At 26.0% G+C, this 25,064-nt stretch overlaps 1 protein-coding gene across 3 annotated transcripts in view; it reads left to right on the top strand.

Annotated features, from left to right (window-relative positions):
* The window catches only part of LOC134835619 (acetylcholine receptor subunit alpha-like), a 72,019-nt gene extending 47,844 nt beyond the window's left edge, over positions 1-24,175 (top strand). For 2 of the 3 annotated variants that reach the window (XM_063850518.1, XM_063850517.1), the window contains exons 5-11: positions 1,731-1,846; positions 6,738-6,906; positions 8,038-8,174; positions 19,763-19,909; positions 20,043-20,156; positions 22,237-22,501; positions 23,774-24,175. In XM_063850518.1, the coding sequence (XP_063706588.1) occupies positions 1,731-1,846; positions 6,738-6,906; positions 8,038-8,174; positions 19,763-19,909; positions 20,043-20,156; positions 22,237-22,501; positions 23,774-23,965 (1,140 nt within the window). In that variant the 3' untranslated portion in view covers positions 23,966-24,175. The remainder of the gene's footprint in view (positions 1-1,730; positions 1,847-6,737; positions 6,907-8,037; positions 8,175-19,762; positions 19,910-20,042; positions 20,157-22,236; positions 22,502-23,773) is intronic. The other variant, XM_063850519.1, reaches the window with a different exon arrangement.
* The last annotated feature ends 889 nt before the right edge of the window (positions 24,176-25,064 follow it).

The following is a 25,064-nucleotide window of genomic DNA, read 5'->3' as shown; positions in this document are numbered from 1 at the left end:
ATTAATAAGATTAACTAATTTCAATTTTTTAAAAAAATATAATTTATTTTACCTGCGAAACACTTCTAATTATTTTTCCAGCCTTACACTTTCCAAGTAGATAATTCATCTCCTACACTTTTCATACAATTATCACGAAGCATCTCCAGACAACTTACCGAAAATGAAACAATAAAACATTTTGTATAACGTTCTCGCAAAAGTTAATCTAAACAATTTAAAACTACTTATCCAATTCAGTGGGAAAAACCTCAAGTTTATAATTAAGAAAATTTTCATCTCGGTTTTATTTACAACAACATCGAACAACGAACCAACCAACGTGAAATTAAATAAGCTGAAGGGCAAAAAATAAATTGGATCATTGACCTTCCATTATAGATTTTGTATACACTTGCAAAAATAAATACTAACTACATGTAGCAAGACCTACTTTCGGAAGGAATTTTCGAAGCGAGGGAAAAGATAATAATCTGAAATAATGTTTTTCTTAGCTTTCTCTCGCTCTGTTTTTTCTCGCATTGAAGATGAGTGAAAGTTAGACAATTGAACGAATTTATCTTCTTCTTCTTATTTCTTCTTGTCTTGTCTTGGATAGATAGAACAAACATAAACTTACGAGAAATCGATATTTGTTTTTTATCTCTCAGAAGTAAATTATATAAGGGCGACGCCTGGTATCTCGTACCGCAATTTGATGTTTAAATAACAACATCGCAAAAAAATTATAGAACAAACACCATTAGCGCGTTGATGGAATAAAAAACGGACAAAATGTCAATTTTTTTTTTGTTTTTTTAAATTAAAGAGTAAATAAATTTTCAAGGATCCTTGTTTGACTTTAGAATTTTTCTCGTTTTTTGTTTGTCTAATTTATGTATTATATAGATTAAAATGAAGGAAGAAATAGACGAAAAAACTCAACGAAATAAAACTAATTTAATTTAAAAGATAACAAGACCTAATATAAGAAGTATATATACTAGCATCTGCTTATTTAAATATTTAAATGTTCCTTTAATTAATTTAATTTTCAATTTTCTTTTAAGTTAAATTTATTGTTTAAATTAAAATCTTCCACTACTTCTTCTACTCCGTTTTGTAGTTTTCCATGTGTTTTTGTCTATGTTTAAATATTTAGTAGGAATAAACATTCAACAACATCATCTTGGTATTTTATCATACATACACGCTTTATCCATCATGATATATAACCTATCTATATGTTATATTTGTAACATTTTATATATGTTAAGAAAATATGCACTTTATTATAAAACTTATAAAATTTAGCTTGTTTGTAGTTTTGTCTTGTGCTTTATTATTATATTTATTGTGTGTCTATAAAAAGTATATATTAATGATAAAATAAAAACAAAAGCATACTTTTATCATAATTTATCATTAAATATTTTTTCGATTTATTTTACCAATACTTATACTTAATTAATATATTTTTTTTTCTTTTATGACTTCTGTTTCGTTTCAATAATAAATATATTTTTCGTTTCTTTATTAGTTCATTCAATTTAATGTTATTATATAAATAATATAAAAAAACAACATCTGTAAATGTTATATATATAAACAATACAAAAAAAATTATTTCTAAAAGAAATAAACTTTCAATAACATTTTTCTAATATTAATTTATTTTTCTTTTTCTGTCTCTCTTCGCAATTTGACGCGTGTTGACACACACATATACAACAAATAATAAATATATTTAGGTGGATTTACGACATATGGATGAAAAGTCTGGCAGCAATATCGTGGATGTTGGTGTGGATCTATCGGAATTCTATATGTCGGTAGAGTGGGACATCTTAGAAGTGCCAGCAGTAAGGTAAGTTTTTATTTAGCTTTTTTTTTATAAAAATAGGCTGATACAATTAGGAAAAGTGTTTCACGTCGATGATGTATAAGGGGGTTGTCAAAAAAAAAATTAAAGACAAGAAAGAGTTATTTTGTATGAAAGTTATCAAAATAGTCAAAAAAGACATTTAATCCATAAGAAATTTTTGTTAGAACGTTTTATTTTTGAAAAAAATGGTTTCAGTGAACTATTAAGGTGCAAACCGAATGCTTTTTCATATTAAATTGATATCAAATTGATATGAATTAGATATGAAATTGATATGAAATAGATATGAAAAAGATATTAAATAGATATGAAAAATTCTTTTTTTGAAATTTCAAACAAATTTAAGCAAAAATCATGTGAATTTTTATACAATTAATCATGGCTTAGTTAAAATATTATGTTAAAGGCTCTTTTGAGTGTAAGTTTTTCATTTTACATCTATTTCATATTCGCAGTACTCTGGCATGAGGATATTGTTAATGTTTAAAAATAACAAATCGAACGTTGCATTTTTTAATGTAGATGCAACTGGATCGCTTGTCAAAAGACCAACATGCTGCAAAATAACGACAGCAGAATTCTGAATTATAACATAGAATTACCGATAGAATGACCCGTATTGACGATATTACTTATCCAGTAGTAGAAATGATATCTTCTATGGGCAATACGGAGGCTTTAGTTTACTTATTTACGGAATTTAAGAAAATTCTGACCACTGCCGAGAATTTTCGACCCAAAAAATTGTTTTATTGTCGGACTGGGCACAACAATATTTCAATTCGGCAGTATTGGTTTTTAACAACACTGATTTTACGAACCTATTCTTTGTTTCAATCAGCAGATAAAAATTTTAAAAAAAAACTCGTAAGTAGAGTTTAAAGATCCAATTTTAAAATTATGAGATTGACTGCCAATGCAAGTTTAATTCATCAAAAAGATTGGAAAATCAAACCCGAAAGGATACTGAAAAATGGTTCCAAGACAGAAAAAATTATGCAAAGATGAGTAACAGTGCAATAAGGTTAAATTACTACAGATTAAGATCATTGTCTTCCAAATCTCATTATTGAATTCCAGCGCATAGCTTTTTGGAGACTCATCAAGCGTTTTGATAGTCAAATGCTGGATCATATAGATCAATGTCAAAGACGAAAGAAAACTTGAGTGTTGAAGAAATTTTTTTAAAAGTCTATGATGTTTACAATGCTTTTAGTAATTGGCTGTTTCTTACAATACAGAGTGAATTTAAGATGTAATAAGAAACAAAACGAAGAAAGAGAATTCTGAACAAGAAATACCCGCTTAAAAATTTAAAATTTCCAAGTAGCATTTAAAGAATTTTCATGATGTTAAAAGTCACAATTTAAACGAGAACTTTTCACTTTGAGAGAAACTACAGACAAAATAAGACATATTTTTTATATTTCTTAAAAATAGGTGAGGATTAAATAATGATTATTTATTTTAAGATCATAATTAAAAATTAAGATTTTAAAATTAAGGTACATAAAAGACAAGAAAATCTGTGACTTCAACATAGAATTCTTAAATTATTTCTACATTTAATCAGGCTCCATTTTGTTTTCTTGGAATCATCAACCATTTTGTCATCCCCCATCTTATATTCTAAGGAAAGAAATGCAAATTTGAAAAGAATTGAAGTTATTTAAACAAAAACTATCCAAACGATAAATACCAAACTTTTACCACAAATTTTTAATTCATCTTAAAACATAAACAGCAATTTAAACAAAAAAAATTAAAACAAAGATCGATATTTTTCTAAAGTAAATTAAAATTCTCTTTTAATTTTACATGTTTTTCTTATTTAATTTTAATGACCTTAAATTTTTAAAAGCATAACTTTATATTAATTGAAATCCCCAAATTTTTATATGATTCTTGAAGTTTGAAACATTTTTGAAAATTGTAACGGCCTAATCTAAAATACATTTGATTGACATTCCTTTGAAAATCTACTTCATTACGCATCATAAATAACCTGATTTGACTGATTATTATTAAAAACTCACAAAAAATCATTGCAAATTGATTTCGCTTGAAATCATAAAGCTTTGTATTGATAATAAATCCAGAAGATTATTAACCGATATCTTCAGTGCCTAATCTACCATGAACAAATATTTATTATTTCGATGCAGAATTTTTTTTTATTTCCTTTCATTCACATTTTATAACAGACAATTGTTCAGACATTGTTTACGGAAACAATGGAACTGTCATAGCGCAGAAAGAAATAAGAAGACACCTAGAGGCGCTTTTGACATTATTTTATTTAGTTTACTCTTAGTTCTTCCTTTCTATTCCATTTAATAAACAAAACAAAAAAAAAGTAGAAAATACGAGAGATTTGTTCATTGACATGAAGAGATACATTTCACGGAAGATTGAGCGCAATCAATGGAAAATATCTCAGGACATTTATATGGGAAAAAGGTATTCTTTTTTTTTGGGTCATCTTATCATTTTACACGCACTGAGTACATTGAATTTATTTTGTGGAGTTTTACTCGAACGACCTCTCGTCAAAGCGATTCGTTTCAATCAATCCTTTTTCCGCCAACGGATTACGAGCGAATCAAGGAAAAAGAAGGAGAAGAAGAGAAAAAAAATATCAGCTAATTAAAGTTAAGCCAATCCGTTGCCTACTGCGACAAAAGATAGTTTATCACACAAAATAAAAGCGACTTTATCATAGAAGAAAAATCTCTGTATCGCCCAAAGACACCATAAATTCCGGTTAATCTAAGCGAGTGTCTACAATCGCCCTCCAGGATGCCATTTACGCTACGCATCGTCATAAAATTTACATAAAAGCCAAGTCGCATAAATAAAAAAAAAAAGAAGCAAAAGCTTCATTCATATAAATTTTACTCTCTGCAAGACAATCAAGACGATTTTTTCACATCCATTACGCCACGACACAAACACAGTCACAATTGTGCCATTTCTCAAAATAACAACACTTTTCATTACCGTCGTCGTCGTCGACATTGTCGTCCCACTCATGTCGTCTGTCGCTTTTGTTACATGCGTACAGACATCTTATAATTAAATGCCGGAAAATGAGGTTCAAGATTTATAGATTCGGGAAATTCAACTAGCAAAAGAAGTAGTAGTTGCTCTGCTGCAGATGCGAAAAAAAAAACGAAACGAAGGAAGTGTATCTTCTTTCATTTCTCTTTCCATGTTGTTCGTTGTCGCAATTATTATTTGGTAGAATACGCGGAGGATTGTGAAAAAACGGAAGGAGATGAAACACCCATAGAAATGTTATTTTTTTCTCAAATGACAAATTATTCTTTGTTCACGTTCGCGTGTTGTAAATTTCTTCGAGAAATTCAAATATTGAATTTGATTTGTGTCTGATATGAAACAGAGAATGAAAATGTGTTTTTGAGAAAGTCATAAAAGGACTTAGATTCAAGAGTTTTTTTTTGCGAAGAGAAAATGTTTAGACTTAAAGTATCTCAGCGTGAATTCGTAGAAAAAGTTGATTTTATTTTGAAGCAGAAAATTTAGAAAATCGATAAAAAATGTTCTAGATAAATTTTTGATTTTTTTTTAAAGATAAAAATCAATCAAAAAATTCAAGGAAATATTTTTTCATAAATTTCAAGCTATAAAAATTAAATTTTATGTCGAGAAAATTTTTTCTAAAATTTCTAATTTAAATAAATTAAAAGATTTTGCTCTAAGCGAAAAAAAATAATTTTGACCTTAAAAAGACCTTGGAGAGCAAAACGTAATTTTAAAATTTTCTTCAAGGTCAAATTTTTAACCTCTAAGAGATTTGAAAATCTTAAATTTTACGATTTTTTTAAAAATTTTTAAGTCTTTATATTTTCTTAAATGTCGCTTTTATCTTTATGATCTTTTATTTTAATAAAATTATTTCAATCGAAAAAAATTAGAAAATCGATAAAGAATGTTCTAGATAAATTTTTGTTTTTTTTTAAGAAAAATCAATCAAAAAATTCAAGAAAATACTTTTACATAAATTTAAAGTTATAAAAAAATTAAATTTTATGACTGGAAATTTTTTTTTATTAAATTTTTAAAAAATTTCCAATTTAAAAAATAAAAAGAATTTTGTTCTAAATGAAAAAAAAAAGTTTTTGACCTTGAAAAGACCTTGGAAATTTTCTTCGAATTTCTGAAGAATCAATGTTGCTTCAAGGTCAAATTTTTAACCTCTAAGAGATTTGAAAATCTTAAATTTTACGATTTTTTTAAAAATTTTTAAGTCTTTAAATTTTCTTAAATCTCACTTAAACCTTTAAAATTTTATTTTTTCTTATAAAAAAATATAAAAATCAAAATTTAAAAAAATTGCCTATTAAGTTTTTAACTTTTAATATTTCTAAAAGTTCAAGATTTTCTGTATAAACTTAAATTTTATCGAAAAATTTTTCAGATAGAAAATTTCCTCAAATCTACCATTCCAATTCTAACAACAAATTTTCCATCAAATGGCATAACCCATTCATAGGATTTCCCTCATTTTCATTTATTTCTTTTTCTCTTATTTTTTTTTGTTCAACATAAAACAGTTCTTATTTTCCATGATTCAGCATGATCAATATTCCCATCGTCGGATTTCTCTTAATGAGCATAAAGGTAGAATTGGGAAATGAAAATACAATTTCTGTTCTTTTTTTTTTCTCTTCATATCAGATTGAAGTTACATAAAGTTAGATTCAAGCAAAAAATACTGAAAATGTGCGAAAAAACAAACAAGCAATTATTGACAACCTTCCTTAAAACATTTAATGACGGACAAAACTAGCTTTCAACATTAATTTAAAACAACATTTAAACAAAAAAAAACTTTCTTTTTCGTTTTCAGGAATGAAAAATTTTATACATGCTGTGATGAACCCTACTTGGATATAACATTTAACATAACAATGCGGAGAAAAACGTTATTTTATACCGTAAATATAATTATTCCCTGCATGGGTATCTCGTTTCTCACCGTGCTGACGTTTTATTTGCCTAGCGATAGTGGTGAAAAGGTAAGGAAATTTTTTTTGTGTTTTTAAATTGTCATCGTTTGAGTTTTGTACGAAGCATTTAAAAAAAGGGAAGATGTGTGACAGTTGTACCAAAAGTCTCCCTTCACATAAATAAAAGCAGTTATCGTCCACTTTTATCTCGTACTCTCAGAAGAGAGCAGTAATTAAACACATAATTTGCCGTTGATGATGCTCCCTGAAGAACAAGCAGTGACGGAAATGGTTTCTTTAAAATTTTAGACGCCATGAAAATTCAGATTTTCTTCAAATTTACGAGTTTTCAAGCATTTTTGAGGTCTTAAGGGTCCTAAAATGAAATCAATGGAGGCAATTTTGCCCCCCTCCCTAAGACCTCAAAAAGTTGTTATAGGTCACATACCTTTTCTACGATTCATCAGACCCCTTATAAAAAACTTTTAGAGGGGTCTGAAACGTTTAAGACCTCAAAAAGGAAAATTGAAAAAATTTGATAAAATGAAATCTGACTAAGACCTCAAAAATGCTTGAAAACTATTAAATTTGATAGAAAATCTGAATCGTTCTTCATGGCGTCTGATTTTAAGACCCTCATAGGTCACGTACCTTCTGTACATTTCATCAGACCCCTCTTAACGTTCATTTTAAGAGGGGTCTGAAGAAACGTAGAGAAGGTACGTGACCTATTAATCTCGAAATCAATTCCGTCACTGAACACGAAGAGAGAAAATGAATGTCTCTTGTTCGTGTCTTGTGATTCCTCTTGTCTTTCTTGCATAACTATGCAAATTCAATCTTTAATTAATATTTACTTCCGTTCGGTCTCCTTTTTGCACCAGAATTCCATTTCGCAAGAAGAGGAGCTTTTATGGACAAAGAGAAATTGCAATATCATGCAAATTTTTATATTTCATTACGTTTTCCTTCTCTCTTATTGAAATTGAGTGCATTTGCATTAGAAATTGTCGAGATTTCACCTCTGATAAAAATTGAAGATAATTATTCCGGTGAGAATAATTATAATAAATACTCATTTACTAAATCCAAATTTACTTCTTCTATCAAAAAATTTACGAATCCTTAAGGAAATAAATTCAGTTCGTTAACTTCATAATTTTAGCGAATTCCAATTAATTTTTTTGTTTTTTTTTTCAGGTAACACTATCGATATCTATTTTAATTAGTCTCCACGTGTTCTTTCTACTGGTTGTAGAAATTATACCGCCAACTTCTCTAGTGGTGCCTTTGCTAGGGAAATATTTAATTTTCGCTATGATATTAGTATCAATTAGGTAAGTAAAAAGTTATTTTTTTCTTAATTGTTTGAACTTGAATCAGCAGAAAAATTTTAAAAGATTGATTTTTGATGTAAATAGAAATTAATTTTCAGCAGTTTAGAAAGTTTTGTACAAATAATGAAGGAATGTGATTGAAACTATTTTATGACCAAAACATGTACTTGAAAGTTTCTTGATTAACAAGTTACAAGGAAATTGTAAGAAAACCACGTCAAAGTCGTTTATCATGTTGTGTTCAACAGTGTTTTATGTCTTTCATTAGAAGACCAGAAGTTTGTGGTTCATTAAACTTCAAAGTTCAATTTTAGTTGAGAAACTTTAAGTTTTCTTAATTTTTATATTCGAAGAAACTTTACTTATTAGGTATTTATTTATTGATATTAATTAATTATTTATTTATTAATTTTATTTTTAAAAAATTTAATTTTAAACTAATTTTTAATATTAATTTATTTTTAGTATTAAAATTTTTTTCAATTTAAAAATTTTTTAAAAATTCTTATTTTTTTCAAATTTTATTTTTTTATTAAAAAAAAATTAAAAATAAAATTTTAATTAAATAATTTATTATTTTAATTATTAATAATTATTTTTTTGTAAATAATTTGATAAAAAAAATATTTTTTTTTATTTTTTTCAATCAAAAAAAATTAAGAAATAAAATTTTAATTGATTTTTTTAATTTTCTTTTTTTATGTATTTTTGAAAATTTTTATTAAGTAAATAATTATTTCAACAATTTTAATTTTTCACTAATTTATTTAAATTAATTTCTATTATTTTTTTATTGGTTTTATTTAAAAAAAAATATTTTTTTATTTTATTTTATTTTATTAAATTCTTATTTAATTTTTTTTTAATTTTCATATTTTATGTATTTAAAAATTGTAAAATTAAATTTTAATTAAATAATTTATTATTTTAAATATTTAAAAAATTAAAATTGAAGAATTTTTTCTTTTAAGTTAGTTGATTAAATTTTTTTAAAGTTAAACTTCAAATTAAATTTAATTAAAATTAAATAATTTTATTTTTTTTCTAAAAAAAATTTTTAATGATATAATATAAAAATCAATTTTTGTGATAAATTTTTATCTTTAAAAAAAAGAATGTAAATTTTTAATAAAGAAAATTTTATCTTCACTGAAGAGTTAAAACAGCATTGACTCGCTTCACTTCACAATCGATAAATTTTATTCTATTCTGCGATAATAGTAACAAAATTTGCTTTATATCATGTGAAAAACTTTTTAATAGCATCTACTCGAAGCAATTTTCTTGACATCTACACGAAAACTTTTCTCCAGACAAACAATTTTGATGAATTCCACACACACACAAACACATCGAATATCAATAATTCCAAATCCTTAATGTTGTATTAATACAAATATTATTATCGATAAATGCACTTGTGGCAGTTAGTCGTAAAATCGGAAAAGATTTTATTACCCTTCGTTTTATTGTTATTCCTCGAGCATTTGATACAGATTATTACAAAGTTCCTCGTCGTATATGTTTTGTAACTCGAGGCAGGAGGATTTGTGTTTTAGAGTTTTGTGGAATTTAGTGTGCAACGTCGTAAGCAACATAACAAATAAACATTTTAAGGATCACGTTTAACTTTAATAAATCTTAGTGCACGACGATAAATCTTTGTTTTGCAAAGTGTGCGAGTGTATGTGATGAAAGGAAAGGATAAACTTGAATGTATGTGAGGGATTTTGGGTTTTTGAAGAAGAAAAGGAAGAGGAATGTTGCAAATAATGACCTTGATGACCTCTCTGCTCTTTTGTAGTTTGGTTCTTCGGCTTCTTCCGTTGTGCGTGCGGAATGCGGAATGTTGAAGCGAAAATACATAAATATCCTCCTTTTTCTCTGACACGGTCTTGTGTACCTTGATTACATCGCATATAATTAGAAGTTACATCTTTCATCGTGTGAGCATAAAAGTGGATGGAATTTGTTGTCGTTTGGGGAAAAGATGAAGGTTTAAGCGTATTTTTTTAATATCTAAGTTTTTAAAATCTTCAAGTTTTCTAAAATTTTAAGAGCTTTGTAATACTATCAGCTTTCTAAAGTTTTGCAAAGCTTTCGAAAAGCTTACTTTTAAAAACATTTTTAAGCTTTTCATAGTTTTGAATGTTTAAGCTTTCAAACATCTTCTAAGTTTTCCAAAATCAGAAGAATATAAAGAATTTTGAGAAATCTTTTAAAGTTAGCAAGAAATTGGAAATCTAAAATCTTCGAAAACTTGAAAAATTTTAAAAGCTTTCTTTTAGAATTTAAAAAAAAATTAAGTTTTCGAATATATTTCTAAGTTTGCAAGGATAATTCCGTCGTAGAAAAGATTCATGAAGAGCGAGTCGCGTGGTTCGAAAAAGTCAACGAACATCCACAACAGCAAGTCACAAAACGAGCGATCAATATGGAAGTTCCCCCAATACGCCGAAGAGGAGCTCCGAAAACAACATGGCTACGGCAGATGCAAAAAAGAAGAGAATTATATGGGCTTACGGAAGACGAACAGCGACAGCGACAAGAGCCAAGGCGAAGACTGAGGTCCTTTCAGAATCATGATGCTAACCTTGGACCAAATAATTAATTAATTGAAACCAAGACAAAAAATTGTGTAGTTTTAAGACGAAAAATTTTTGTGAAAGCAAAGAGGAAGAAGAAAGCTTACACAATCTTTCAAATCTTCTTTAAAAATTATTTGAAAGATCTTAAAAATTCAGTTAAAAATCTTAAAAATTCATTTTGAAGCTTTCAAAGATTTTATAATGCTCAAAAGATTTTTAAATGAACTTTTCATCTTTTCAAAATTTCTTTTGAGCTCTAAAAAATCTTTCATAGCCTCAAACCGACCTTTCAAGATTTTTAATTGGCTTTTCAAGATCTTTCAAGTTTACCCGGATCTGGAGTATTTGAAAGATTGTGAAAGCTTGAAAGATCTTAAAGAGCTTAAACAATCAAATAAGTCTTAAAAGCTTTGGAAATTTTTAAAAAGCTTTAGAATGTTTATAAAAGCTTAAACACGAAGTATCCTTCAACCCTTCAAGAAGGAGAAAAATTCTTCAACTTGTCCAAAACTGCTCATGTCTCAGACCAATTGAACAACTTTTCACCCAGATAGACATCAATTCCATCAAAAAACCACAATTTCTCTCGCAATGCTCAATTTCGCATGAAACAAAGAAGCTTTTTACATTACATCCACACACACTTAACTTATGAAGCGCCTCAAACAAGCAAAACTCAGCTCGAATGGATATCTTTATGAATGAAAAACATGAAAAGAATATAAAATTTCCTTCGTTTACTTTTTTTCTGTATGTTTTTCTTTTTTGGAAGGATATACTTCGGTTGGGTGAAATGAGAATGAGTTTAGTCTGTGTTTGTCGGCAACAAAAAAGGTGGAACTTAAAGTATCTCAACATTTTGAAAATTTATTCTGAATACTCATCGTCTTATTATTCTCCCGTCTTTCGTCTTATTTATTATTGTAAGCAGCATCATTTTGTTAGGCATCATCACCGCCACCACACCGGATTTATTACGCCCCGTCTCGCATTTAGGGCATTAAAAGAAACGCGTCTTATAACGTTATTTTTTTTTCTTTGCTTTTTGCGAAATAAATTTATGTATGAGCTCGAACACGAATTCGGTTGTTGTAACTCAATTTTGTATTACAATAAAACGTTACGTGCATAGTAATAAGGTAAATGAGAAAATATGTCGAGCTGCTGAGTAATTGTTAAATGCACGTACGTAGGTAGGTACCTTTAGCAAAAAAGGAACGTCTCATAACTAAAAAAAAAAGTAATTTCATGTGAAATGTAATCGCATTATTTATTATAATACCTACTTAAAGATGCCTTCTTGTTTGTTTGTTAAAGTTGAAAAAAAATTTCCATCAAAAATTTACCATACAAATTATTTGCATCAAAATTGAAATTAATTAAAATTCAATTATTTGAGGCAATTATGATAACACACCTAATTTGGCACCAATGACGATAACTCGCCCAATTTGTCAACCCAATTAAACAATTTTTTAACGAGCAACATTTTTCCCCCGGTTCACTTCATGAAAAAGTTTGTGGCAAAGTGCGTTATAAATTATGCATTCCAAGACATGAATAACTAATCCAAAATTATCTCTTTTTACAACGAGGACTAACTACGTGAAAACTACTGCTTCTGGGAAATTTTCTGTATGTGACTACAACACTAAGGGGAACCGCTATTAAAAGCATGTTAATTTTAAATGTTTAATGCACAGTTTGTGTTAATCTTTTTTTTTTCGACGTTTTTAGTCGACATCGAGGGAAAAGTTGTGGCGATGCGATGCGATGACCATAAAATTTCATCAAAAACGAGTGAAAGAGAAAAAAAATTAAATTTATGAGTTTCTGTAATGCGGAAAGAGTGTCTAGAGGGTTTTTATAGTTAAAATGTTGAATTAATATTAAATTGGCTTTCTTTTTATTATAGAGAAAAAAAATCGTAAGAGGGAAGGAACAAAAAGTTGAAAGAATATTTTAATGAGCATTGAGAAATAGAATATGGGAAAAAATGCATTGAATTTATCTTGACAGTAAATGATGAGAAAAATATGGGAAATTTTTTAAAGAGTTCTTGACAATTTTTTGGGAAAAGAGTTATTTTAAAGTTTAAAGATTTTTAAAAGAAAATTGTCAGACTCGCTTCTGAGTGATTTAAAATTTTAATGAAAGAAAAAAATTTAAATATTTTATTTTAAATTAAATAAATTTTTATAAATTAAATTGCTTTTAAAAAAATCATAAAAATTTATTTCGAAATATCGCAAATCATTAAATTAATTATTTTGGCGTTCGTTAATTTTTTTTTAAGAAAATCTTGATTTTGCAATAAAATTTAATAAAATAAAAATAAATTTAATTTATAACAAAATTTTAATTATTTTATTTTTTAAATTTTATTTTAAATTTAAAAAATTTTAATAAATTTAATTTTAAAAAAATCATAAAATTTTAATCCAAAAAATCACACAAAACAGTTTTGAGTTAAAAAATTATTAAAAATGATAAATTATCCATTTGGAATTTTAATTTTTTTGCTTTTCGTGAAATTTTTTTTATAAATTTTCTAAATTCGAAAACTTAAATTTAAATTAAATGATTTTAATTTTAAATAAATTTCAAATTTATTCGAATTTATTTTAATTTAATATAATAATTAATTTAATTTAAGTTTTCAATTTTTAATTTAATTAATTTGAAAAGTTCGACGAAAATATATTTTTGGTTTCAAATTTATTTATTACAAATTTAATTAAAATATTTTACCGAATTGGAACCCTCACATAAGTCTGATGATTAAACTCAAATTCTGCTTCGATAATTTTTTAAGAATTTTTTCGCCTTGATTTACTATTAGAAGGTTTTGGAGCGGAAAAAAAATGGAAAAATTGTAAAAAAAAATTCTTAAAAATATTTGAACCGTTTTTTCAATTCAATTAAATACATTTTTTTCTGAATAAATTTGAACGAAAAATCTAAAAATATCTTTAAATGGCTTAAAAAAACTTAGTTAGATTAAAAAAAGTTTATTATTAAAAAATATCAAAGTAATGAAAAAAGACACCAGTCACCTCCATTATAACTTGTCAACTAAAAGCCATAAATTAAATTTCATCAATACCCAATAACATAATTAACTTTCTTTTTCCCCGAAAAAAAAGTATAAATTGCAAAGATGCCACGTATTCAAAAGACTTATAAAGGCAAATTATAAGACCTGACACTTGTGTTGTTGTCTTTTCTTGTCGCATGCCAACTTCATGAGACGACAACATCCCATATGGGAAGAGCAATAAAGAAAATAGGATTATTAGATTTAGTTTTACATCTTTTGCTTACTGCTCGACTTTGGAACAACATAAACTTTGTTTTTCTTCCGATATATCTACACTGAACTATACTTTTTCTCGGTCAAACTCCGATGATGGTGTCACAACTATCTAATTTTGTTTATCAGGGGATCAATAAGTGAGATTTGTGACGATATTTAATAATATGAGAACGACTTGTTACTTGTTCATTACCGAAATTTGTTTTTTTTTCTTTTCTTTTTGACATCAGTTTCAATTTGGGTCAAAAGTCACATCTTTTCCATTATTTTGCAAAAACAAGACGAGAAAAAAATTAAATTTTCCCGAATCGATAAATGACATTAAAAAAGTTTTTAAACATTAAAACTTTCTCTTTTTAACCGAAAAGTTGATTTTTTTCGTCGTATTTGTTTAAAACTTTAACAAAAAAAGGTTAATTTTTCCCGATGGCAATTTTTTAACGAAAAGACAGAAAAAAAAGAAAAAGGATTGCTTGTTATGATCAAAGTTGGTCGTGCGAGATAAACCAAGTTACCCGTAGCGTAGATGGACGACGCCAAATCGATTTCACACTCAACTCATCAATATTCAAAAGTCGAGAGGAAATCCTTTTTAATAAATTTTCCATAATTTAACGGCAGCGATAATTTATCAAAAGCCTTCTGATTTTTATTGATTCCGACACCCAATTATTTACATGAGAAAAAAAAAGTAAAAAATTTTTTAATGAAAATTTTTCATGGTTTGAAATTTTCGTTGAACAAACAAACAGAAGCGCATTTTTTTAAATGCTTGAAAAAAAACATTCATTTATCACAGCAATTAATCGAAAACGGTGCAGATTGCACAAAAAAAATGTACACAATTTATTGAGCAATGCTAACTATGCCTTCAAAAATTATGGTTTGTTTGTATATTTTTTTTAATTTTTTTTTATTTTTCGTGTTCATGATGATTGTTATGAGCGAAATATATTAAATTACGTAGATCGGTTTTATGATATTGAAACAAAAAATTTCACAAAAAAAATTAAAAAAAAAAATATTTTATGGGTAGCTTTCAGACCTGTCAAAAAATCGCGATAAGAGTCAATAAATCGAAATAAATGCAACTCAATAAAAAAAATTAAATTGCAAAAAATAAATGAAAAATTAACACAAAGTTCTTTATCCCGTAAATCATAAATGACCATAGAGAGGTATATAATACTTCAATGGCAACGACGACAGCAATGGTCAATTATATGACAAATATTATGATTTTTCTCCTGCGAATATTTTAACGTCAATGAAAACGGGACAATTCATTATTCTTTTTGTTCTGTTTTTATTTTTGTTTAATCTCTGAGGCGTTTTGTTTGAAAAAAAGTGTATGAAAAGATGTCTTTCTATTTTAAATTTAATATTTCATAAAGGATTGTTTTAAAATTTTAATTAATTAATTAAAGTAAAAATTAAGAATAATAAAAATGGTAGAAAAAATTTAATAAAGATAAATTTTCTTAGTTCTCTTAACTCAATTACTTAATTAATAGTAAAAAATGAAACAATTCCCTTTTTTTAAAAATAGTTTAAGCACGTGAAAGTTCCATCAATTCTAGTATTCCTGGAAATAAAAAAAATAAATAATTAGTAAAAAATTTTTATATAATTAAATTAAAGTATTATAAAATTCTATTAATTAAATTAAATTAAATATTTGAATAATTATATTTTGAAAAATTTAAATGAAATCTAAAAAAATTAATAATAAAAAATTTTATGATTTTTTGAACCAAAAAATATAAATTTAAGAAAGAAATCTATTTAAATGCAAATTAAATCTATTATTTTAAATAAAACTTTATTTTAATTTTTTTTTTAATTAATTTTAAAAAAAATAATTAAAATTAAATTTTTTAAAATTAATTTAATATTTATTTTAAGTTAAAATTAATATTAAATTAAATTTTAAATAATTTTATTTAATAATTTTATTTAATAATTTTATTAATTTGAAACTTAATTTAAAGATTTTTTTTTAATTGGAATTAAATTTTATTTAAAATATTTTAATTTTTATTTTAATGGCTAAAATTTTTTTTTTTATTAATTTTAATATTAATTTGAAGCTTAATTTTTAATTTTTTATTTATTTATTAAATAATTTCACCCATAATATTATTTTAAAAATGCGCTTTTACAAATATTCCATTGATGAAACTTAAAGCCTTCTTTTATTTTATAATTTCAATAAAAATTGAATAAAAAAATAAAATATGAAGCATAAAAAAATGTGATATATATTTTATGCATACACTACAGAATCACAATTATTATTATTAATGTCGAAATATCGAAATGTGAGTATGAACGAGCGGTCTCGCTTTTATTTATTTGTCTGTGGAATGCAAAATGAAAATATTGAGGTAATAAGTTTATTATTTTTCGGTATAAATACATAAATTTTTAACCTGTCTCGTGCTGCGATGGAAATTTATTGACATCATATGCGGTTAAAGTGTAAATTAACACTCAAAAATTCTTTAAACCCTGGAAAATTTTCAGATTTAATTATTACTTATTTTCTATTCTGATTGAAGTGAACATCAAAGTAGCTTTTTGTTTTGGAGGGGGAACAATTATTACCTTGTAAATGTTTTTTTTTTGTGATTTCATGTCTCTAATGAATACTTCAGCGTATACTGCGGTTTGTAATCGAGACCATTTCGAGAGAAGAGCGCTAATGGAAAGGGAATCACATTACATGGTAATAATAATAGACGATGACTTTGCTCGATTCACGTAATAATTAATCATTTTGAATAATTAAGTATTGATGTCGGAGGTTGTGCTCTCTCTGTCGTAAGGAAATCGCTAATTATGAGTGTACTTTGTGACATGACGAATTTTTCTCGTATTTTGATTAATGTTGTGGCAAATCAATTTGAATTAGATTTATTTGCGTTAACGAGGTGATGGATGGCAAGTAGGAGAAAACGTTTTAAGACATTCACGGTCAACCGCATACTTGTGTCCATTTTAATAAAAATAAATAAAAAAAGAAGAAATAGTCATGAAAGTCATTTCCAACGTAAAAGACTTGCTTATTACATTTACGACATTCCCCTTTTTTATTTTATTTTTCTTCCTTTTTTTACTTCGTGTTAATGCGCTAGACTCATCAGCGTCATTACTGTCCTTTATTCATCTCCCTTTCGGATGAAAAGTCTGTGGAAAAAAGGCAAAATAAAAAATCTCTACTTTTTTTATATTTGCTGTACCATCATAATAATAATCATAACAGCCATAATAACTTCATAAAGCGCTAGAAAATCTGCCGCTTTCTTGCTTATTTCATTCCATTTTATCACTCACTCATTCTGGTTACTTGTAAAAAATATAAACACTCGTCACTACATCGCCAGTGACCTCTTTCATATAAAAACATGTTGAAAAATATTTTTTTCATTATACAAAAAAAAAAAATAATAAAAATAAATATTGTTTAATAAAAAAAATATTTAAATTTTTTAATAATATTATATTAATTTTAAAAAATGTTTAAATTAAAATATAATTTTTTTTAAATAATATTAAATAAATTAATAATTAAAATTAAAAAATAATTTAATAAGTAAATTTTTAATTTTAAAATTCAAACAATTTTGAATTAATTAGTGGTCAAAAGCTTGAAAATGAAGAAATAGGGTGCATTCAAGAATTGACATCAATTTTTTTTGAATTTAATAAAAAAATATTTTTAGAGAAAAAAAACCTCATAAACAATCTTAGCAAAGAGATTTTTTCGCATAAATGTAAAACAGAAGAAAATTTAAAAAAAAATTAAATAATTAAAAATATATTGAATGAATAAAAATAAAAATTAAATTGAACATTAAAATTTTTAAATTAAATATTAAATTTAAAATAAAAAAAAATCAAAATTCAAATTTTTTTGATACATTAAAAAAATTTAATTTAATTTAAATTTATTTATTTAAATTCATTTAATATATTTTTTATTTTTTAATATTTTTTTTATTTTATTTTTTTTTACATTTTCTATATATATATTTTTTTATTATAGAAACTTTTGTAAGTTTTTAATAAATTTTTCAAAATTAAATAAAAAAAAATTAATAAATTTATAAATATAAAAACGAGTAATAAATTTAAATTAATAAAAATTCAAAAAATTTATGTAACAAAAAAAAATTAAAAAAAATATTTTATTTTTCTTAAAATATTTAATTATTTAAAAAAACTATTAAATTGTAAATTTTAAAATTGTCAAAGTATAAAATTAATTTAATATATTAAATAAATTAATAAATAATATTAAAAAATACATAGGTACCTATAAAAAGTATAGTTATAATTTAATTTAATTATTTAAAATATTTTTAATTATTCGATACATTTTTAATTCTTTAAAATATTTTTTTTAATTTGCTTTTATTTAACATGTTTTATAGATAACTTTATTTAGACAAATTTTTAAAAGTTTTTAAAAAATTTTGTATTTTTGTCGCATGACACATTCTAAAATTTACTCCCAATGCATATTCTAAAAGTCTTTTGTTTAAATTATAACAAACAAAATAAAAATTTTTGAATTTCTACAAAACGATCTAAAAACATATTTTACAAAAAAATTAAAATCTTCGAAAAAAAAATTCATAAAAATTCGGAATTATTAATTTCAACTTAATTCGAGCCCTTGTAAATTTCCGTCCCTGAGTTAGCATCTCACTATTAACAAAGCGGAGCAAAAATTAAATTAGAAAAAAAATCCATGCGGCTTTTTGAACGAGTTTAACTTTGTTGTTTTTGACAAACACCTGGAGTGCCATGTATGTCTTTCGCCTGAACCGAGCACGAACAAAGGCTGTCTATGTACCGAATGGGATGTTCAACAAACCACAAGTGATTACACTGCGTTTCACAGAACTCATTTTGTACAGCAAAAAAAAAATTAATTACATAAAAACACGACACACCTCAGTTACATTGCCACACGAGATAACGAGATAGAGACATAGTCTGTTTTCGCCAAAGGTAAACTGTGGTCTGGATCTTTCGTCTGTTCTTTTTTTTTTGTTTGACAAATGAGCTTCAATTCATGAATGAATTTTATCATCAGCCACACATAAAATGCGCGAAGACAAATGACACGCATTATCACCCGAGCACGAAGAGGAGAAGAGCTTAGCGAAAATGACAAAGTAGAGAGATTCGTGGCGATAGTGAGTCAAGTTACAAAACCAGAAACCATCGAGAGAGAAACTTAAAGCAGAAAACGAGGAAGACCGCACATTGCGCGGCGACGGTGTTACCTAAGTAGACACACAAACATCCTCGAATACGGCTGTTTCTGGCATTTCGGTGCCCATCTTTTGATTTATGTGAAAATTATTTTCATCCCATTCATCATCACACCATTTTTCCTTCTTCGTGAACCGGAGGAATCGTATTTTGTTACAATAACATTCTTTTTTTTAGTTTTTTTCATTTTTTCAAGTATGAGTGAATGTATGTGATTTTTCCCATGTTCCTTCCATTTAATTTTCATTAGAGTTGACGCCAAAAATGATTCAGATTCAGGTTCAAACAAATAATGATTTTTTTCCTCTTCCTGTTTCCATTCTAATATTTAATGTCTTTTTTCTCTCCATTTATTTTATATTTCCTCCACAACAATAAAAAAAAATTCAACAAAACAGTATATGCGTTACTGTCGTGGTTTTAAATGTACATTTCCGATCGCCGCAAACACACAAAATGGCACCGTGGGTAAAACGGTTTTTCATCGATTTTTTGCCCAAATTGCTGTTTATGAAGCGACCAAATTACAACTTTGAGACAAATAGGTAAGTTATTTATTTCGAAATTTTTACCTATTTTTTCCTAAATTTTTTTCGAGCGCTTTTGAAAATTTTGCGCTACAGAAAAAAAGCCTATTAGTTGAAGCTTTAACAAATTTTTATCTCTTCATCGCTTTAGAAAACTGCTAAAATCGCACACATGCTTCTATCCATATTACTCGGCACCAAATATTAGTAGAATACCACCTTTTGGTAGTAGAACAGCTTCAAAAGAGGATCTATCTCCATCTAGGTAAGTAGAATTTTTGAAGATTTGTGCCAGCAAAGTAACCACGATCTCTTTTGTGTGGTTTTCATTACGTTTTCATAACATTTAATTAGAAAAATATAAAATTTCTTTAAAATAATATGCCAGATATTCATTTGGGTTTTCTCGTAATTCGATTTAAAGCGCGTTCAGTTAAACGAATTGAAGAGCTTCGCATTTCTTGGAAAAGTAGATGAATGAATGGTAATACTGATTTTAACGCAACCATATAAGAGACTTCTTACGATTTTTTTGAAATTGTGAAAACTGAGTGTTTCGAAGATTAAAAAAAATTGCGATTTATGGAATAGACATTCATAATCGAATTAAGTTATACTAATAGAAGATGTACATTTTTGAATAAAGGTTTCTATTTTGTTTAAAGAAATCGAATATTTTGAACCATATAAGAGTCTAGAAAACACAAAAAAAGCAAATTGCATAATTCTTCTTGAGGATTTCGAGATCAAAAATGTTAAAAAACATTAAAATTTCAAAGATTTTTTTATATATTTTCATGATTTTCACTATGTTGTCGAATTTTTTTGAAAAAATGAAATTGACCATTGAAAAGCTGAAAAAAATCCTAAATTTTGGTATATACCATTTGTATATTTCAAAGTATTTTACAGGAGTTATGGCAATTTTAAGCAAAAAAATCGATTTCAGCAACGTTCTAAATATGACATTTTTTACTCAAATTTAAATTTTTCTTAATTTTTATATTAAAAAGTCAAAATATAGTATGCCATTGTAAAGTAGAGACTCCAACGTATCAGAAAAAACGTTTAAAAGGTAGATAATTAAGATTGGTTTAAAGTAAATGAAAAACAGAACAATGTTTTTATTAAATTCTCAGCGAATTAAAAGAAGTTACGCTTCTGAGAAGCTTTTCAGGATTAAAGGAATTCTTGGAAATATGAAAATTTTGGACATGCTCCTTGAAATTATGGTGCACCGCCTCCGAAGCTTGCTCCGAAAAAAATCCTAATCCAGCTTGTCTCAGATTCAAAAAGTCCTCTACATGACATAATATCACATGAATTTTTGGCGATATGGAAATGTTTGCTATCATGATTGCTTTCTTGAATGCATTTATTGAAGCTGATATAGTTTTTTTTGAATCTTCAATCCGAAACATGATTTTACAACTTGGTCAAACAGGGAAAATGCATTGACAAATTTTTCATCTACAAAGTTATGACAACTATACTGACAACTATTTTCTGGCTTCCAAGTTCCTCCATGATTGTCTCAATAAACTCTCGAGTATTATTTAGTTTTTTGGTAACCAAATTTTCATAGATAGTACAATAGGATTATATTTGGTTATTTTTCTGGTCAAGAAGTTTTCTCTTAAAACCAAGTCTTGATAATATAGAACGTGTATTTTTTGGTACATCTTCATCCATTTGTTCATCCACTATAGAGGCATATGCTTACAAGTACTTTTTCTTAAGTCTATCTTGCTGAACCTCTTCGTTGATTGAAAACTTCTCTGAAAAAGTTGATTGAAAAGCTGAAAATAAATTTTAAAAAATACTTAAAATCTTACCTCTTTCATTTTCACTCGAACTTGACTACTTATTATCTCTTTCGTACCTCGCAAATTTCCTTGCTGGCGAAACGTCTTCTCTTCACATATTTTCCCCGTCTTTTAGATAGAACAAAGTTAGTATAAGCTATTTCCTACCACTTCTTCTTTTTTTTGTATGATGATAAATAATGAATGAACAAGGATTCGGCTGGAGTGTGCTAGAGAAAAACTTTTAATAGAAAACACTTTAAACTCCTTTAGACGATGTTTTTTTCAAAGAAACATACTTGTAATGCACTAGCGCTGTACACAAAAAAAATCACGTTGAATACACTTGAAATACCTTCCATTTTTTCTTTTTATATACATAAAGCATTTTTTTTCGAGAGAGTACTTTTTCTTCATCATCGCATACTTTAACAACTCTTTTTTTCCTCACATTTTTTTTACATGGACCCAATTTCGTTAAATATAAAAAAAAACTTTTTATTTTAATCCAAACTTTTTTTTTTGCTCTTGTATTCACAGTTTTTTAGCTACTGGACCATTCGGTGGTAGTTGTCAAATTCACGGTCCAATACCGATGCCGCAATCGGAATCGGAAGAGTTATCAACGACACCAATTGATGCAGAAACAGGCGATCATCCGTCTGGCATTAAAAGTCCAATTATACAAAATCCACCAAAACCACCCGCATTTTCGCATTCATACTGCCCGCCCGAGATACATCGGAGCTGCTTCTGCGTACGTTTCATTGCGGAACACACAAAAATGCAGGAAGACTCGACAAAGGTAAGGCTATTATTATTTATTTTGTGTTTGTGTGCCGGGCGTTGTTTGGTTGATTTATTGCCGATACGATGCTCGATTTTTTTTCATATTTTTTTTTGAATGGTGAATTTTTTAAAGCATTGGTGAAGGGATTATCTCTGGATATATGATAAAATTTTCAACTTTTTACCACATGCTGGTCATCTTCACCAACAATCTTTTATATTATTCTATCATTCGTTTAGTATTTTTAGGGCTTTGTGAAAAATTTGTGTTTCGCAACTGAAATTTTTTTTTAGAAAAAAATTAAAAATTAAGTTGATACAAAATTAAATTAAAATTAAAATAAAATTAAATTAAAATTAAATTAAAATAAAAAAATTAAATTAAATTAAAAATTAAAATTAAATTAAATTAAAATTAAATTAAAATTAAATTAAAATTAAATTAAAATTAAATTAAAATTAAATTAAAATTAAATTAAAATTAAATTAAAATTAAATTAAAATTAAATTAAAATTAAATTAAAATTAAATTAAAAAATTAAATTAAAATTAAATTAAAATTAAATTAAAATTAAGTTAAAATTAAATTAAAATTAAATTAAAATTAAATTAAAATTAAATTAAAATTAAATTAAAAATAAATTAAAATTAAATTAAAATTAAATTAAAATTAAATTAAAATTAAATTAAAATTAAATTAAAATTAAATTAAAATTAAATTAAAATTAAATTAAAATTAAATTAAAATTAAATTAAAATTAAATTAAAATTAAATTAAAATTAAATTAAAATTAAAATAGAAATTTTGTAACGAAATAATTCGTTTCACGAATTTGTTAAATTTTTTTTTTGACTTCAAGAAGATTTCGAAGAAATAAAATTTTGAAAAAATTACTTGAAATTACTTGGTTACATGAAAAATTTAAAAAAATCCAAATATGGATGTAAAATTGATTGCATACTAAAAAGGAGCAAAAAAAAATTTTTCTTAATTTTTTTTAAATTTTTTGCTGAGAATAATTTAATAATTTTAATATTAATAAAATTAATAATATAAAAATTAATTAAATTGAGTTATTAAAAATTTAAAATTTTTGCTTTCAAAAAAAAAGTTTCTCTGGTAGAACGAAGTTCACAGGTCCATTATAAAAATTTCAAATTGCTGCAAAACACAAATTTTTCACAATGCCCATTCTTTTGACAAAGTGCGATATGATAAAGAGAGCAAAATACGAATAATTTATTATATTTGTCCCCAAAAAATATAATTTTTCAAAAAAAAAATCAGGTAAAAGAGGACTGGAAATACGTGGCAATGGTACTCGATCGATTATTCTTGTGGATTTTCACGTTTGCCGTATTCGCTGGCACCGCCGCCATCATTCTGCAAGCACCAACGCTCTACGACGACCGTAAGCCCATCGATAAGCGTTTCACGGACTTTTCCACGTCATCCGTGTCGAGGTGCCCTCCCCAATAGCAATCGAAGTACTTGTTCTTCCTCCTCTTCTACTACATCTACTACATTGCCGCGCTCATGAAAAACTCGTATTATTTCGCGTATCTCGCATTTTTACTGTTGTTACCCGTGTTATTTGCCGTTGTCGCAACGAGTGCCTATGTTTTGAAATTTGATGAAAAAAATTTGTCACTTATTTGTAACAATAATGACGAGAATAATGTTGTTGCCAACCACACTGATGATTATAATAATAAAGATAAATCTAGAAAAAGCGACGCGAATGGCATGGCAGAACACTTAACTACATAATCAAAAAAAAAATGTATATTTAATAAAAATACAAGATAATGATGATGGTAACCATCGAAAAAAAAAATAATGATGTTAAAAAAATTTAAATGATATATAAACGATGTATACCAGTTATAAGATTATTGTTTCTAAAAGAGAAAGGAAAATAAAAGGAAACGAACCGCGAAGCACGAAAAAAAGAAGATTTTATGATGCAGTGATTGATGACGATAACATGATACTCTTAAAAATAAATAAATTTGATGATGATGATAACCATTGCAAATATTATCTCTAAGGAAAGTTTTATAAATTATTGTTATGACATCATACCGACTGTATTTTTTACCACATAGTTTGTGCAAAGACTTACGTAAACTTAATAAAAATCGTAATAAATAAGATTAAAAATATTTTATGTAAAAAAAATTGGAAGAAAAAAACAGGATATGCTAGTTATTATAGTCCGGTGCGCGCGCGGGAAATATTAATCATAATTCATACGAACAAAGTTTTTAAAAAAATGCAACAGAATTTTATGAGTTTTTACATTCCGCATCTAACGTTTTTTTTATATAAGGCTGATGCAATGAACAAAAATATTTTTTTAATAAAAATTAAATTACTATATTTAAAATTTTAAAATTTTAAAATAATAAAAAAAATATAAATTATAATTATATACTATTATAATTAAAAATAATTATATTATATAATTATAATATAATTTTTTGAAAAAAAAAATTAAAAGAATCAATAAAATTTTTTTTTAATTAAAAAAATATTTTAATAACAAATTTTTAAATTTTAATTAAATAAATCAATA

Source organism: Culicoides brevitarsis, chromosome 3, assembly GCF_036172545.1.
Source record: "Culicoides brevitarsis isolate CSIRO-B50_1 chromosome 3, AGI_CSIRO_Cbre_v1, whole genome shotgun sequence".
NCBI lineage: Eukaryota > Metazoa > Arthropoda > Insecta > Diptera > Ceratopogonidae > Culicoides > Culicoides brevitarsis.
Note: the sequence above shows the minus strand (reverse complement) of the source record. Positions and strands in the feature narration are given on the sequence as shown.